An 18,481-nucleotide genomic window follows, 5' to 3' on the forward strand; every position below is an offset into this window, starting at 1 on the left:
ATTCATTCTATTATCAATATATCATTATGTAACCATTACTAGATCAAATATTTTGTGCCTCCAACGCTTGGCGAGAAACTCATATTTTTTGTTTCAAAGTGATTAAAATGACTTCGTATTTGTTCTCTCGAATTTCATGATAGAATTGTTTATCACATGCTGTTGCCTTGAATGTGAATTCGTCGTTGCGCATCATTGGATCAGATTACCTTTTTTTCCAAAAAAAAACATTTTCTGGTGTGTGTCGCTTTAATGTGCCATTAAGAAAAAAAAAAGAAAGAAAGAAAAACGTATTGGTCACATATTTTAAACATATCTAAGTTGTTGCTACAACGTTAGGAGTAGACTGGCTACCTGTCTGTAGAATATTAAAATCATAAATTGAATTGAGCGTTATATTTTGGTCTCGAGGATGTGCTCTGAAAGCTCCAAATTAAAGGGAGATAATCTAGTGGAGCAATTCTAACAAACATCTTTGGAGTGGGTGGCCAGTCTTCGGAAGGGGTAACACACCACCAATAGAAAATTCAAAACAAGCTAAGGGCTATTTTGGAAACCCACCCTTTACTTTGACTTCTGTTGTTAAATAGAATATATTAGGAAATAAACTTGTCATTTCTCATCAAGGAATAGCTTCTTTTGATGGAAATGCATTCCGTAGGCACCAGGTAACTAAGTAAACTAGTTACAACATACCAACAATTATGGTCATTGAAGAAATCGCGTGGTGAATATCTACGTGTGGGTGTGCTGCGTGGTTTTGGCCATTGGCTCATTTAATTTAGCATTCATATCGATTTGAATCACATGGCGTTGTATAATAAATAAATATATCATTTACATCTGCTAAATGTTACAACACGACAGTTAAACAGTTAAATTATTGGTTTGGGTTTATTTGTTTAACGTCCTATTAACAGCTAAGGTCAAAATGAGGGATATGTTGCTATGTCTTTTTAAACCATGTAACTATGCTATTAAACAATGCTTCATTACGAAGACGTAAAATGGGAAGCAAGCAAAAGGATTTCTGCTGACGGTTCAGCACTATTGCATTATAATGTGTTTTGTGAGTTCCTTCTACATAAGTAACATATAGTTTGAGTTTGATGGGCTTTTTCTTCGAATGGCATATTAATCTGGTGTTGTTTGGCCCTAAATGACTCCTATCCCCGAGGAGCTGCAAAGTAGTACATTGCCTGGCATTATATACATATTTCAAGTAATTAAACTTATGTAACCATATGTTTTTTAGAACACGAATTCCTGATATATAGAGAATATTACATGGTAAAATCCATATAACATGCCATCAGCCCGAAGACCCAATATCAGACCGAGGTTTGGTTTGGTTTGGTTTGGTTTATTTTGTTTAACGTCCTATTAACATCTAAGGTCATTTAAGGACGGCCTCCCGTGCGTGCGACATGCATGCGTGTGGCGAGTGCGTATGTGTGTTTTGGGAGGCTGCGGTATGTTCTTGTTAGGTCTCCTTGTGATATGCCGGGACTTTTGCCGATTTATAGTGCTACCTCACTAGAGCATACTGCAGGCTTTTGCAGGAGGTCTGTGATATTGGTCGAGGGTTGATATGGCATGTGATATGGATTTTACCATGTTTTATTCTGTTTATCATATACTTCAATACTGAATGTAAGTACGTCAACACCAAAAGTTCAACTCAACTTATTCTTCATTAAACAAAATATGTTTTTAATTGGATGACATGTCTTTTTTGCTTTTATCATACAATACAATAAACGATATGTAAGGACATGTACAGAGCAATGAAATGGAACCCACAACAAACAATTTACAATTACCAGTAATTATATATAAATAACTTATTAAAATGTATGACACTCAAGTTCAAAAGTGATGTTTTGCTTAAGCTACAGATATACAAATACATTTGTATGTATATTAACCAGATTTACCAAGTGTCAGGTTGCCTACACAGATAAACATGATAATTTGCTTGTTAAAAATAACAACTGTTCAATCACATGCTCATTGTACATGTTCAATCAGAATCAGAATCTATTACACACACCCTTTTCCTTTTGGTTCCAATGTTAATGATGAAATTGCCATTAATGGTGGCACCAGAGAACATGCTGCTACCCGCTGACTGGATTCCTCTGGTCGACATAATGACAGCTGAGCTGTGCGCGTCTCTAATGTAAACACTGTCGACTACTACATGATACATACTAGAGGCGTTCTGAACTTAAACAGTGAAGAGGAGTTCCGAAAATCGTGATATGCATTTTCCGACCGGCGGTCTTATATGGGCCACGTGAATTTAGCCGTATTACACAGGGCGGGAATGCAGTATTTAGTAGGAAGTATATGATAAATAATATTTGATAACGACATATCTTATTTTACAGAAGTGGCACATTCACATCAACTCGTCGGTATCCTAAATTAGACATGCTATTGGTACAACATCAACTCCACCATCCGTTTTTGTTTTGTACATTTTATCTGCACTATATTAACCCACCTTTTATGCGTACTTTACATAGAGACATTGTCTTCATGATTTGACCCCAACGGATTTAATGTTACATATACCCCGTTGTGAAATTCCTTATCCTCCAGTTCAATATTCGTTTGCCATAAATGACCATGGCTGTCGACGAACCGTTAAACACGATCAAACAATCAATCAAACCGCAAGCACTTGCTTGTGTGTGATTTCAGAGTATTAGCAGAAGAAACCATTGTAACTAAACTAAGCCCAGAAAGCAGCTTGTCTTCCATTATTTCCTATATAACTTTTATTTACAGTTGGTCTTGAACCAGGTTTTGTTTCATATTTTCAGTTTACACTTACACAGAATTATATGCGCTGCTGCAGCTCACCGCCTTACCATTTGGACCGTGTATTGGTGCTATTTTGGATTGGCGTAGGAAGTCTACAGCATGTGAGTATAAAAGCAGTATTTCTTCTATTTATTCGAAAACATGGCATATTCATTAATTTTTCCAGTTATCGAATTGCCTTCATTGTTTAGGCCGCTGTAACGTTACATTATATATTCTAACACAACAATAATAATGCGAGAGACATACACTGTAGTGGCATGGCTATAAGATTGTATGAGCGTCCTGGACGCTAAACGAGGAGGTGAAACGGTATCCTACGACGTCCCAGACGTATTAAGAGGTCCTTTTCACATGAAAAGCCGAAGACATCTCCTCGTGGTGATGGCACCAGTCGCGAGCCGGCGAACGTCTTTCAGACGTTTTCTATGAGGCGATTAATGTGTGGAATGCCACAAAGTCGCTTTGCGGTGCAGCAGTAACCGTTGAAGTGTCATTCTGTATAAGATTTCGAATGTATTGAGAGGTTGAATAACTAAGAGCCGACATCGTTTACGTAAAAGTTTCAATCACTCACTCTCCCAGTTTGTAGGTAGGCGACTAGCAATAGATTGAAATGGAATGCAGTAGACTACTTATAAGTATATTTTATTTGATTATTAATTTACATGTCAAATACGAATTTATAGATGAAATATAAGCTATGTATCAATTTATATCAACAGAATAGGTATAATCACTATAAACCAATCAGACGGGTGTTTAAGTCACCAATTGAAATCCTGCAATATTTCTGTTCATGCTCAAACGATAGCATGAACTTTGCTGCAATTATTGCCAATTTTAATCTTTTAACAGTTATGGTTCATCTGGTAGCAAATTCATATTACATTATTGTAGCCCAACCTGCCATTAGAATATGTGGTCAAATGTTTTGCTCCTGATTCCTGCGTTTTTATGCAGACGTGTTTTTTTAGGTCATTTAACCTACCTGTATAGTTGTTGTGGCGTAGCGTAAACTTTCCATGCGTCCTCTCGAGTTGCATCACTGTGATTCAGCCTTAACATGTCCGAAATGATCACGCTTAACACTCGTTTGGCTGTCATGGCCGCCATCTTTAAAAAACTTAATTTCTTAAGTTTTACAGGTCGCTGAGCTTATAATTGGGGAGAATAATCAGGAAAAGAAGCAGACAAAGAGTTTTTATTTTTCTGCTTCAAGACAATCACGGCGGTCATTTTGTAAATAGTAAATTGATTGCGCAATCATTGTTTTTTTGGAAAAGAAAACTATTTTTATTTTCCACTCAAGTCCTACCGTTGGGATTCAGCTCAATCCTATCTGAAATGAGTGTTATTTTCCGGGTAAGTCAGAAATCAGAAATAGATGAAATGGCCAACGTTACCACTAAACGTGCTAATGCTAAAGACAGATTACCGTTAAGAACTATTCGCTTCTTCGGCATATTTATTTTGTTCACGTTTTTTGGGTTGTTTTTCTTCGTTTGCGTTCTCTTAACAGGAAATCAAACGGAAACCATTAAAAATCTATATACAGTTGAGTGTAGACTAAAGGTTACACCCAAGTGCACTCCGAGTGCACTCCATTTGGACTTGGAGTGCACTCCGTTTGGACTCCAGGTAAACTTGGAGTGCACTCCAAGTGGACTCCGAGTCTACCTGGAGTCCTATAAGACACCATGTCTGCCCCGGGTCTATAATCAGACTATATTATCATATATAAATACTTTGATGCTTTTAATATAATTTATATATAAATAAATAGATTATTACAAATCACTTTTGTTCTGTTAATATTACTATTAACATTTGTTTAGTCTACTAGGAATATTTATTTTATTGTTAATACATGGTAATAATGCCTACATGTTAAATTTTATTTATTAAGATCCATAAAAGACAGTTATATATTTTATGCTATAATCAGGTTTCTATGAAAGTTAATTGCTCATTATTTCATATTTTATTAACGAGTAAGTAAATCGTATTTCATTTTATTAAGGAATTGGAAATTATTTCAATTAGAATATTTATTACAGTAACTGTACATATATCATGACTGTAAAGGAAGTTTAGATAATGTATCTATATTATGTTATTGATTATTCAAAATATTAAAAGTTTACAGTATTTAATGAATTATGTTTTTCTAATAAAACATTCTCTACATATATGTACTCAGTTCAGGCAAATAATTATCAAATAAACATAATCATTTTAGTTTATATAGGATATATATTTAAATGTATCATTAGAAAAATATACATTTACATCTGTACATATTTACGAACATTAACTGGTTAAATTAATGTTCTGACATAATGTACACACAGGTACATGTATGTAGTGCTGGACTACCCGTAATGAATGACAGTATCTGTTTAATTGCTATTATTATTGGTCATGCATGACTGACTCTGGCCTGACACACCTGAGAACTGTGCCAGGTGAGTTTTAGGAGCCAGCTACAGGTACTGCCCTGGGTTCACAGAAATATCTGTCAATTTTGTCGAAGCTGTGCAAAGCAGGGTGTGTTATACCCTCAGGCCAATTAACAGAACAGTAAGATTATCTCCTGACTTGAAGGAAAGGATTGTAGATCTCCATCTGAGAGGCCTTCATCAGACCAAAATTACATGTATAAACGAAATACCAGTGCAATTAAGGTGGAAATGTCAAGATAAGCTGTAAAACCATTAACAGATTGGTTAACAGGTTTAAGAAGACCAACTATTGAAATGAAGTCATTCTATACTGAAATAAGAAAGTAAAATAAGCTGTTTCATATTACATTTTAACCTGTCGACTAAACCGTAAGTCATTGAGACCAAACATATTTGCCGGTTTATGGAGGTGTCCGGTATGTAGAGGTACAATGTTGAGTGATATATATATAAGTTCAGAAAAATTAATGCAAATCAAATTAAGAAATGATGTAGTTCTTATCTTGTTATATTAAAAATTAATTGTAAAGAAAGAGATTAAAGAAAATTAAAAATCAGTGTAATTCCGAATGGTATAATAAATGTAAATTCACCATTTCCCAGAACCAACCTACAGCCTTATACCCATAATTAGTTCATATTGTTCTCGTCTAGGAAATAAGATTATAGAGCCTGAGGTACAATTTGCCTCAGGGCAGTTGGACACAGCAACCTATATACCATTTACCTGTAAAACTGACCTGTTGGAACTACATCGTTTTCTATTCCCATTCAGTCAATATCTATCATAATATGTGTCACTCATACATTTTGAATTGAAATGACCTGCCAAACATTTTACGTAACAGATACAGGTCATGAATGTACAATGGTTGTTCAAGTTAAATGTTCAAACTTAAAAAAAAATGACATAAGGCCAGCTGCAGCTGGTGTATGGAATGTTTGATAAGAATTTACTTAACTCAAACATGAAAATTATATTAATCTATGTTGAATTACATATTGCCTTCTTATACCCTATACATACTTCCATTATAATATCAAAGACAAAGTAATAGTACCAGTTTGAAATAAAATATCTTTTTTTTTCAAATATTTCTTTTTTAAATAATGACTTATAACTGTTGTAAAAATACTGTAATAGGAATGGACAATCATATCATTTCAAAAGTGTCAGATATAGACAGTCACAAGTCTGTACCTATATTCTATATGAGTTCTATATGACCTTGGTATATACATGTAGGTTAGCCTGAGTTTCCTCTGGCCCTGACACCATATACACCAGATATGGTGTCAGGGCCAGAGGAAACTGGGGCTAGGTAAAGGTAAGGTGTGATGACCAGTTTCCATCTAACAATTAAGGGGGTCTTTATCTAGTTAGATGACCATGTGTACACCTGTCCAGATCTTCACACCTTACGAGGTAAACTGGGAGGAAGGGGTCATTATTGGGGTCAGTGTAAGTCTGTCTTTCTCCACACCCCTGTAATCACGCTTGATATACAGGTAAATATTGACCTGGAAGTTGGGGGGGGGGGAGGGGGGGGGGGGAGGAGATTGTATCTTATATAACTGTTAAAAGAACTCCATGTATGACCAGGATTTAATGAGCCAGGTATAACAAAAAAAGGTGGTTTACCAAATGGAAATTTAAGACTGATGTTAAACTGTATATCAAAATTAGACATTTGATCCGGAATATGCTATCAAGGTGATAAAAAACAACAACTTTTTTTTGTAATGTATGTTAAGATAAATATAAACTGTTGGAAGAAAAGAATTTGAAACATTAAAACCGGTAGTACTTCGAGTACAAGATATTTCCAGTACACAATCAGACTTTCCATTTTGAGAGACCACAAACAACTTGCCAAATACATTTTTGTTTATTACCAATTTCTATTCATTTACGTGGCTTGTTAAAACTCTTCGAATCAAAGGAATGCTATCATATGATACATTTTTCAACGAAGTGCCAGATCTATTCATTTATATAGTGTTTACCGACCAATTGTTGTTTCATAGACTTTAGTGTTAACGTTTGGCAGTATTAAAGTTAAAAATATTAAAATCATTAAAATTCTTTGATTACAAAAGTTAAGGGTCTCATATATCATTTAATCAAACAAAAGTTGGGTCCTTCCCCTCAAACGTTTTGCAGGGTAGCCATTTTTGAAACTGAGTGAATTCCGCAGTTAAAATTTTAAGAAATCTAAAATTCCCCCCTTTTAATTTGATGATCTGAACTTTCGAAAACAATGTTCAATCTGACACACCAAATTCAAATCAACATAACCAATTATTTTAGAACTTAATAATATACTTGCCAATCAGTGGCTGCCAAACATTTTATCCATGGCTCAAACGCATTCCCCACACGCACGGGAGGCCGTCCTAAATGACCTTAGCTGTTGAAAGGACGTTAAACAAATAAAGCCAAACCAAACCAAACCCTGGCTCAACTGTATATGCACAGAGGAAAGTTTAAAAGTCTATTTTTCAATTGGTTTGTTGTTCCCTATAACGCTACCGTCTAAGCATTATACTCCATACTGATTTGCATGGGTTATAGACCATACATGTCCACGTCCTATCGTATACGAAAACAATGATAAATAAAATGAAATATTAATATTGACTGTACACACGTGAATTTAATATAAACAAATAATGTAAATCACGCTTAACACTTGTTTGGACGAGAAGTAACAGAAAACAATTGTAACGTTTCCACGTTGGTAAATAAGGATGAATACACCACTCAACTTCTTCAATAACTATCCTTTAATGCCACAGCAAGAAATAAACATTACATATTGGCACATTTGCACGATGTGGTATCTGTGTCTGCTCAAACACTTAACATAACGATGAGAAAACATGGCATATTCATTAATTTTTCCAGTTATCGAATTGCCTTCATTGTTTAGGCCGCTGTAACGTTACATTATATATTCTAACACAACAATACTAATGCGAGAGACATACACTGTAGTGGCATGGCTATAAGATTGTATGAGCGTCCTGGACGCTAAACGAGGAGGTGAAACGGTATCCTACGACGTCCCAGACGTATTAAGAGGTCCTTTTCACATGAAAAGCCGAGGACATCTCCTCGTGGTGGTCTTTCAGACGTTTTCTATGAGGCGATTAATGTGTGGAATGCCACAAAGTCGCTTTGCGGTGCAGCAGTAACCGTTGAAGTGTCATTCTGTATACATGATGTAAGATTTCGAATGTATTGACAAATTTTATTGAGAGGTTGAATAACTAAGAGCCGACATCGTTTACGTAAAAGTTTCAATCACTCACGCTCCCAGTATGTAGGTAGGCGACTCGTAATAGATTGAAATGGAATGCAGTAGACTACTTATAAGTATATTTTATTTGATTATTAATTTACATGTCAAATACGAATTTATAGATGAAATATAAGCTATGTATCAATTTATATCAACAGAATAGGTATAATCACTATAAACCAATCAGACGGGTGTTTAAGTCACCAATTGAAATCCTGCAATATTTCTGTTCATGCTCAAACGATAGCATGAACTTTGCTGCAATTATTGCCAATTTTAATCTTTTAACAGTTATGGTTCATCTGGTAGCAAATTCATATTACATTATTGTAGCCCAACATGCCATTAGAATATGTGGTCAAATGTTTTGCTCCTGATTCCTGCGTTTTTATGCAGACGTGTTTTTTTAGGTCATTTAACCTACCTGTATAGTTGTTGTGGCGTAGCGTAAACTTTCCATGCGTCTTCTCGAGTTGCATCACTGTGATTCAGCCTTAACATGACCGAAATGATCACGCTTAACACTCGTTTGGCTGTCATGGCCGCAATCTTTAAAAAAATTAATTTCTTAAGTTTTACAGGTCGCTGACCTTATAATTGGGGAGAATAATCAGGAAAAGAAGCAGACAAAGAGTTTTTATTTTTCTGCTTCAAGACAATCACGGCGGTCATTTTGTAAATAGTAAATTTATTGCGCAATCATTGTTTTTTTGGAAAAGAAAACTATTTTTATTTTCCACTCAAGTCCTACCGTTGGGATTCAGCTCAATCCTATCTGAAATGAGTGTTATTTTCCGGGTAAGTCAGAAATCAGAAATAGATGAAATGGCCAACGTTACCACTAAGCGTGCTAATGCTAAAGACAGATTACCGTTAAGAACTATTCGCTTCTTCGGCATATTTATTTTGTTCACGTTTTTTGGGTTGTTTTTCTTCGTTTGCGTTGTCTTAACAGGAAATCAAACGGAAACCATTAAAAATCTATATAGTAGCAAACCTGGAACTATCAGTAGTACCTTTAAAAGTTTACGTATTACAGTTATGAAACTAACTTAACACATAATCGCCTTAAATACCCTACAGTAGTTTAATTGGTAAAACTTCACTTAGTCTGTGCTAAAGTAGACACAAAATAATGATATAAATACACCATGAACTTTAATTCAATTTTGGTTTTCGGGGTAAAACACTAAACAGCGAAGGTAATTGAATATCTAATTAAATTGCATATTTCTGAAGCCATTATTTATTTAAACGTTCGGGTGTAAATATTCGTCTGCATCCTATTCGTTATCGTATATTGTACTGGTTCGACAAATTTGGCTCCCTATAGTATTGAGTAAGTTCTACTCTGTCCCTAGTAAATCGCACTTTAGAAATTCGTTAGTGATATTTCACCCGCGTTACAACTGCAAATACCCCCAGCTTCAATTACCGGCGCCATTTCCTCGGTATCTTTGGTTAGCCCGTTCGTTTGATGAGTCTCTAGGGTGGCCCAGATATCATTTGTCCCTATCTGGTTCGAGGTTATAAAATATAAAGCAAATAAAGGAGAAATCCTATAAGATTGTGCGTAATCCCAATCGACAGTTTGATATTTACGTCTTCCCAACGTCTATGGTACTGAAGACGGCATCTAGGATGATGGTGTCACTTGGGGACCTTTTAAAGTGGTAGCCCGTGTGACAGTGAGCTTGTGACAGTGAGTTAGCGTCATACGACCATGTGTTTCAGTGGGATTACACTGTCTTCAGTACCTTAATTGCGAAGTAATAAATGCAAACAATTTGTAACTTTTCGATAACCTTGATTTCCATGTTCAAAGTAATTTTAATGTTCCTTGTTGTTTTATTATAGAGGACGCCTCCGACATACATTTTGTATAACAATCATATGATATTAGATAGTGTTGTATATAGGTTGAGAAGGAAATCAAATCAATATTAGCGGACAATGTGTACCCTGGTATTTGAGAGATCAGACGGTCCTTTCTTATTTTTGAGGTGTACTCCATTCGGGTACCTTCTTTTTTGGTATATAACGGTCTTTTAACGTAGAACGTGCCATAGCCTGATCATTTAATGAATTATTGGGAAACAGTTAAAAGTTTCGTCCCGAGGTACGGGGAAGCCCTGGGGAGCAGTAATATGATCGTCCCGAGAAAAGCCCTGGAAATGTTCGTCGGAAACCGCAATTGTTTATTAACCAAATACATATTAGTATCAATGCTGCATGTAGCGATGTTAATTTGTTTTAGAATAACGAAACAAGTCAAGTAAAGTAGTTTTGAAATTAGTATTTGTTTCAATGTCAGTATTTTTTTTTTCTTGAAGGCGTATATGTAAATTTAGTGGCACGTTTTTGTCATCACACATTTTTTGAAAATGTTCACTGCACCTTTGTTTACGTTATTTTAACTTGGTGAATCCCTTTAAAAGCAAATCCACTATATCGTCTTCCATTATTTCTTCAAACCTCGTACTTGCCAGTGTGTTGTCTGCGTAATCGACGGCGATTCGCGATCACCTAAAATCCTTAAAAGAGAAATTTCTGCCTATCGAATTTGCGCCGGGTAACAGTTTGCTCTGAAACAGTCAAAATAACTAAGTAGCATCTACAAAGTGTATACGGTAATAATTAAAAAAAAATTCCAGGTTACTGACAATATGCATTCTTATGTGAAGAGTGTTATTTGATAATTCAATCAACTATAAATATCTTAGACGCTAAAGATAATCTTCATTTGTCTAATTACATTTTGGTTAAGTTATTGATCTAACCTATGAAGATGAATGGAGAAAGCGTTCGTTTTAAAATAATCTACATTTTAAAAAAAGTAATAAGGGTTTTTGAAAGTCTTTCCCTATCGGAATGGCGACTTTATTTGTGTGCGGTCCATATCTCGGTTCCTCTCCCGAAAAATAAATCAGTTCCTGATTAAATGCGTTTTCGCCAATACACGTAGGCTTAGCTTGCTATTGCTCTAGTCCCGTGCTGGTTATCAACATTGGAATCTCATTGAAAAGATAACTTGCATCTTATATAGGTCGTGGTTAATTCGATGCATGTTCGATTGTAACGAAATGGTGTGTTACTCGATATCATGTCGGCGATGTTTTTGAATATGTCGATAATTGCTATGTTTATTGAAAGTAATTGTAAACGTATTAAAAGTTATCGGTATTTGCAATCCTGACAGAACAGAACAGAAACGTTAAAAACGGTTGCAGATAAACCCAACAAATATTCATTTCGGGCGGTTAACTGCAGTAAATCTTTCGTTTTGCATTTTATCAACCGACGCGCCATGCGTGCTCACGTTCAGATAACGTTTTCGTTGGCGATATGTACACGTGTATGAACAACAAGTGTTAAGAGATATAGCAAATGCATTTCCGCCATTCAGACCAATAGATCATAAGCTGTATAAGAAATGATCACGGCATTGATCTGTTTTTGAAGAGCATGCGTACAAGAGGATGATGAATTACAACATATACACACAGTAAATTTGACAATAGGCCGATGATTTGTATACATGTTCAGAACACGTCAAAACAACCCACAAGTGTATTGTTTTGTTTTACGGTCAATCGACGATTTGAGTTATTTAGAGTCAAACAACACCACATTAAAGAACATACACAGAAAGAAAACACATTAAACTCTGACTGAAATGTTAAGGTATTAAAATAATCTAAAACTCTCTTAAATCAACTGGTTTCAAAACTCATTGTAATTGGTTGTACTCTAAACATGATTGTACACATGTATACATCCGACTTGTTTGCCATTAGAACACTTACAATTGTATATGTAAATTGTGTGTATAGATTCTTAATAAAAAGTTTAAAATGTATGATAGAACAATAATAAGATGAAACCAAGGAGCGCATGCGCTGAAATTAATTTCATTGACCTTAAACAGGAGGCCAGGAAGTGAATATACGCTTATAAAATGTCGTTAACTGCTATTGCTATTGCTATAGTTCTATTTTATGTAAATGATTAAAAATGAAATACTCACTGGTGAAGATTGTTTTCGTATCAATTGCCATGCTTGACACTTTGGTAAATTCTAATATGTATTGAACTGTTGTCTAGATAACAACTTTTACCAATTCATTCAGAAACGCCGTGCCACAATTAGGAATATTGAAATGTGATGCTTGTATAATTGGACCCACTTCTAGAGACCTTTCCGGTGTAGATAGTGCGCACGAACGTTAGTAAATTGATGCCGATAATATTAGATCGATCCAATATATATTGGTCCTAGCGTGGTGTGGTAGCACGAGCAAATTTCCTCTCTTTAATCATGTTTATTTATATAGCATCGGTATTGAATTACTTCTATCAAATATCTTTCTATTTCAGCTTATGATCCACCGATCCAACAAATGCAGAATATTCTATTTGCATTAGTGTTGACGTTTCTGTTTGCCCTGGCTAACAACATCCTTCCAACCATACCATCACTGTTTTTCCAAGTGTTGGGATTCGTACTGCAGACTGTCGAGAGAGTAGCTGTTGTTACTTGTCTTTGTGCATTCGTATCCCATGTGTAAGTATTGTAATATTGCCTGTACCAAATGTTCGTTCAAACAGCAATGATCTGTATATTGTCCTTACTACAAAGTATTTAAAATTCAGCATATTATCAGTAAATCGGTAGGCATGTGAATATAGTACTTGTTTCTGTTTTTTTCTACTGTTTTACTGTCCAGCACAATAAGAGTCTAACAAAGAGTGAAAAATATCAGAGCATTAAATCGTCAAATATCAGTCAGTATATGTTGCCGGCATGACGAAAGAAGTTATTTGATATAATGCACCAGAGGGACTGCAATGACAGAGGTATTTGTGACGGCATATCAGTGAAATAGTACTTCAAACAGGGTTACAAGTCGGCGTTATCTCAAAAGGAAATATGTTGAAAGGGAGATGGTAGTAAGTTTGTTAGCTATGAATTCTTAACGAAGAATCAACACTTTTTAATAAGAATTAGGTAATTAGGACCAAATAATGGTGAGTAAAAATGGGCTAAACAAACGAAACAACATCAAACAAATGAAACAGGATATGAGGAAAAACCAATCAGCAACATATCGGTAAAGATGTTTGCCTTTCTTTGAATCCAGATACCGCTAACGAAGGCGACTAGAACCGATTATGCAGTTAAGAGTGTAAAATACATTTTTTTCCACAGAAAGGTTTTTTAGAAGCAGATGTTTAAGATTGTTAAAATAATTGTTTGATAGTTTGAAAATTCCGGGAAATCAAAATTATGACTTAAATGGGGCACCAATCTAGCTAATAAATAGGATAATGGATAGCGCCTTTGTCTAAAATACTGATTAGATTACATATTTTGCAAGAAATTATACATGAACACACACACCCACACCCTCACACACACACACACACACACTCTCTCTCTCTCACTTTCTCGTTTGTATTCTCTCTCTCTCTCTCTCTCTCTCTCTCTCTCTCTCACTTTCTCGTTTCTATTAGTTATTAGTTGATTAGTGGAAATATAAATGGATGACGAAAAAATATCAGTGTAACCTTCACTCTAAAATCAATCACATTTAAATCTTGTTTTGACCATGCATGTGACATCACTCACAGTAATGATATTACAGTCTCTTGTCAGTAACGGATGCAGTTTGTCCTGTCGTTCCTGGCAGTTGACAAGTTATTTTCACCATCTGGCCTTTGAGTTTAAAACAAAAAATCTATAATTGCCAAGAAGTTGGGATTGCATGACTATCACAGTAGCTTTAAAACTTGATATGGATTCCATGTTCCGAAATAAATATTCAAGTCCTAGCTGAATTATTGATTCAGGATTTCTGTTAAATAAATTATTGTTATCTTGAACTACCAACCATTCGAAAATAATGATACATTATCTGCAACAGTATCATCTACTACAATGTACATAAGCCTTGTTTACGAGGAATACCACTTACCCAAACAGTATCGCACGTAGAGTGGTCTGGACCTCAAATAGGACAAAAAATGTATTTGTCCCCGGGAATTTCGCCAATCATGAAAAGCTTTCAAAATAGATTTTTAAAAACAGAATCGAGACTATTGTTCTGAGCCATTTTTTACTAATGAACGTCGAGTAACTATGGCATCGTTAATGATGAGAGTTTATTGAAAAGAGCTGTAATAAGATTAGCCTTAAGCGGATTCGGCGAATGTGAGAATTGTGTGCATCTTATGACAATCATAGTGCAAGATTTGTGTACTCAACGCTTTCATTATGGAAAGCGTTTGCATTTTTTTTTTCTTCTGAACGCTGTTAAGATAATCCATATCTGAATTATTGAAGCACTAGATTGTGATCTCCTTAAGCCTGGGGAATTCTCTGAGCTGATCAATAAACCGTGTACCCAGTAATTTGAGTGTTGTGAAAAGAACACGCCTTCTGTGTACTCGATGAATGTTGCGGGAGGCGACATAGTTAAGGAACCTCTGCTGAATAGAAAATCTTATTTCTACTCTCTTTCTGCAGAACAATTTTCTGTTCCTATTACATAATTGTGTTCTTTACTTCATTCCTTTTTAGTTTCTTATATTCTACCGATGTACTCTCATATTACGTATTTGAGGTCAAATGTAGTCACAACTGTTATGCTGATACAAAATAAGTATGGACATATAAACGAAGCCTTTCTCAAAATCGATGGTAATGTTTTACAGCAAATTAGCACAAGGACATCTTAAAGTGTCATCACACTGGAACATCTGCACATGGTAGCGTAGCATCACTCCCTGGTGACACATCGACAACTTAACTGCAAAGCTGAACGTTAAACTAAACGGGGCAATTAATAGTTTACTATTTTTATAGTATCCATAAGATGCAGTGCTTCTCTCACAAGGACAAACGCGAACAAAAGGCTAAATGTAAAGAAATGCAAAGATGGATATTTTGGATAACTTAATTTGAAATCTTTATTTCTTTTCTTTTTTCTAAACAACAGGTTTTGTTCAAATCCCCTTTATACTGTCGCACTCTTGCCTTCAGTTGTGTCCTCGTCCCGTTGGGGAATATTTTGCTTCTCTCCAAGACTATGCCATACGAAATATCTGCCCCATCTGTGTATAGTAAGATGGAGATTACCACGCTAGATCCCAGGGTTCGATTTCTACCTTGTGTAAGAGCGGGAAAGAATATGCCGGCTGTATCTCACTGCAGGTCGTAAGAGGCAGGGTCGGGGTGGTTTTGCCTTTGTTTTCTGTTCAGGGGACATGTGAGAGCCCAAGATAAGGTTCGCTGATTCCTACTGCAAATTGATCATTTGGTTTGGTTGGTTGATTGTTTAACGTCCTATCGATAGCTAAGCAAGAGGCGACAAAGTAGGCCACCTGAAGAATCGGTAATTTTCTTCTTTGTCTTCTATCGCTATCTACATTTTTGTATATCGAAGAGATCAAAATTAATCTTATGCCCCCATTGCAAATCATGTGACTCAGGGTCCTTTAAAAAGTAAAATCGGGCATAAAACTTCGAATCAGAACACAACTTTTAGTTGTTTTAACGTTTGGTTCGTACAAGTTGATTGAACTTAATGTAGATAATTGTACCTTCTGTCCCTATTTGATGATTGGTAAAAGCGACTACATTTGGGATCTTACATGTACAGTACTTCACTCTTCCAAAATATCATCATCAGCCTCACATTTGTATTTTTCGTCACCCTAGTGTGACCATGGCATATTGGTCCGCACTTCGTCACCCTAGTGTGACCATGGCATATTGGTCCGCACTTCGTCACCTTAGTGTGACCAGGGCATATTGGTCCGCACTTTGTCATTCTAGTGTGACCAGGGCATATTGGTCCGCACTTTGTAAACCTAATATTACTAGGGCCTATTGGTCCGCACTTTGTCATTCTAGTATGACCAGGTCATATTGGTCCGCACTTCGTCACCCTAGTATGACCAGGGCATATTGGTCCACACTTTGTCACCCCTGTATTACTAGGGCAGATTAGTCCGCACTTTGTCACCCTAGTATTACTAGGGCATATTGGTCCGCACTTTGTCACCCTAGTATGACCACGGCCTATTGGTCCGCACTTTTTGTCACCCTAGTATGACCAGAGGAGACGAGTGCCCGCGTTATTAGGTACAATGATATTACCTCGGGACAAAAATGCATGTACTAGTTAGCTGATATAATGGATAAGGAGATATATTACTGATGTGCCTGCGACATGACAGTTTGGCAATAACACATACATATATCAGGGATATACGAACGGTACCGTTCAACCGCCCGTCTGTCCGAGGCAGTTTCTGTGATATATTTGTAGTGAAAATAAGCTGTTCCAAATAATTGAGCGTCTCTTGGCAAAATCACATTTCTTTTTCTCCGCATTATGTTTAATAGGCAAACGTTCTAAAATTGTTGTTTCTCGTTCAAACAGACATTCTTACCCGATATTCCTGTATAGCTGTAGAAAGGTATCTTGAGCGGCCGAACATTCAAAATCAGAATGTCGTATGTCGAGCCGCTTAACATTCAAAAGTTCCCTCGTTGGCTAGTAAAACACAAGATATGATTTTTTTTAATGTTGAATGTCGTATGTTGAGCTAATTTCACACAGCCAAGGACATTAGTTTTATAGCCAAAATTATAGACTACGATAGGAATCTATGGATGCTCTCTTCACATGATATCAAGCTGATGTCAGCAAGTAAACTTGGAGAAAAACATCAAGCAAAATAGGGCTACAGTATATAAATAAGAAATATTTTAAAGTATGAGTTGATTGAGTTGATTGATCACGCCTAATAGGCTAAAATGAAGAAAAAAATAACAAGTTTGTTTTACATCCATTTCCTTGTAACGCCCATTTTAGATGTGCAAAACATGTTAACTTCTCTTAGATCAGCAGGCTTTCAATGCATTCTATTGATGCATAATGGTTTACTACGTATATCGTTTGTATAAGCCTGCATATGTACAGAAGCGTCTGCTTTAAAACACATTATGCGTTCCTAATCATTAAATATGTGTTGCCATCGTTATGAATTTACCGTTTCAACTCTACAGTTATATATATAATTTTATGATTAATAACTGAAATGAAATCGACAAGGCAAACCTTTGAAAATCCAATTGTTTATACACTTGTTTCACTTGGCGATAATTACATCTGTCGTCAACTAATGGAAAACCGGTGTCTTTCATATCAGAAATAGAACAATAATGCCATATAATTGGTTGTGACTAATAACGTACGGAGACCATATATGTATTCAAGGTGGATAGGATAATTAGTGTGGCGGTGAGACTTTCGAGCGATTTTCCCTTTGTAAGACATAATGCAGAGGAAAGCACTCGACTCTATCTTTGTAACAGTCACATGAATTCCTCTGGGGCGGTTTTCCTTTTTAAAATTGTGATTGGGGGTTGACGACTCTAGGTATGTATGTAGATTCACACTATGACAAGTTATGCTTTATCGCAGCACTCCAGTGATAACACACCACGACATTGCCTGTACCATCAATGAAAGTGGCACTTTTCAGCTGCGCGAACGGTTTAAACCAATTATATTTTACCATATATAACGAGTCAGACAAAATAAAAGAAAGACAATACTAAATAGTGATGGCTTGCTAGGATTAACGTTCCGGGTCATATGAGTACGGGTGTAAGGGGGACGGGAACAGCACGGGTCGTATGAATGGGTAAGTCAAGGAGACACTAACAACTACGGTTATATGAAGACGATAGTTATAAAGGAGACTACAACCACCAAGATGATATGAGTGTAGGTGTCAAGGAGACTGTCTGCAACATCATTGGGCTAAGGGAAATTGATTTATAAACAGTCGGTATAGGACACCTGA

The 18,481-nt window shown here is 36.0% G+C and overlaps 1 protein-coding gene across 1 annotated transcript in view; it reads left to right on the forward strand.

Moving 5' to 3' along the window:
• LOC117332244 (solute carrier family 43 member 3-like) overlaps positions 1–18,481 on the forward strand; it is an 86,080-nt gene that overhangs the window by 61,570 nt on the left and 6,029 nt on the right. Inside the window, exons 4-5 of the mRNA XM_033891129.1 lie at positions 2,832–2,933; positions 12,980–13,166. Of these exons, the coding sequence (XP_033747020.1) occupies positions 2,832–2,933; positions 12,980–13,166 (289 nt within the window). The remainder of the gene's footprint in view (positions 1–2,831; positions 2,934–12,979; positions 13,167–18,481) is intronic.

Source organism: Pecten maximus, chromosome 8 (genome assembly GCF_902652985.1).
Source record: "Pecten maximus chromosome 8, xPecMax1.1, whole genome shotgun sequence".
Taxonomy (NCBI): domain Eukaryota; kingdom Metazoa; phylum Mollusca; class Bivalvia; order Pectinida; family Pectinidae; genus Pecten; species Pecten maximus.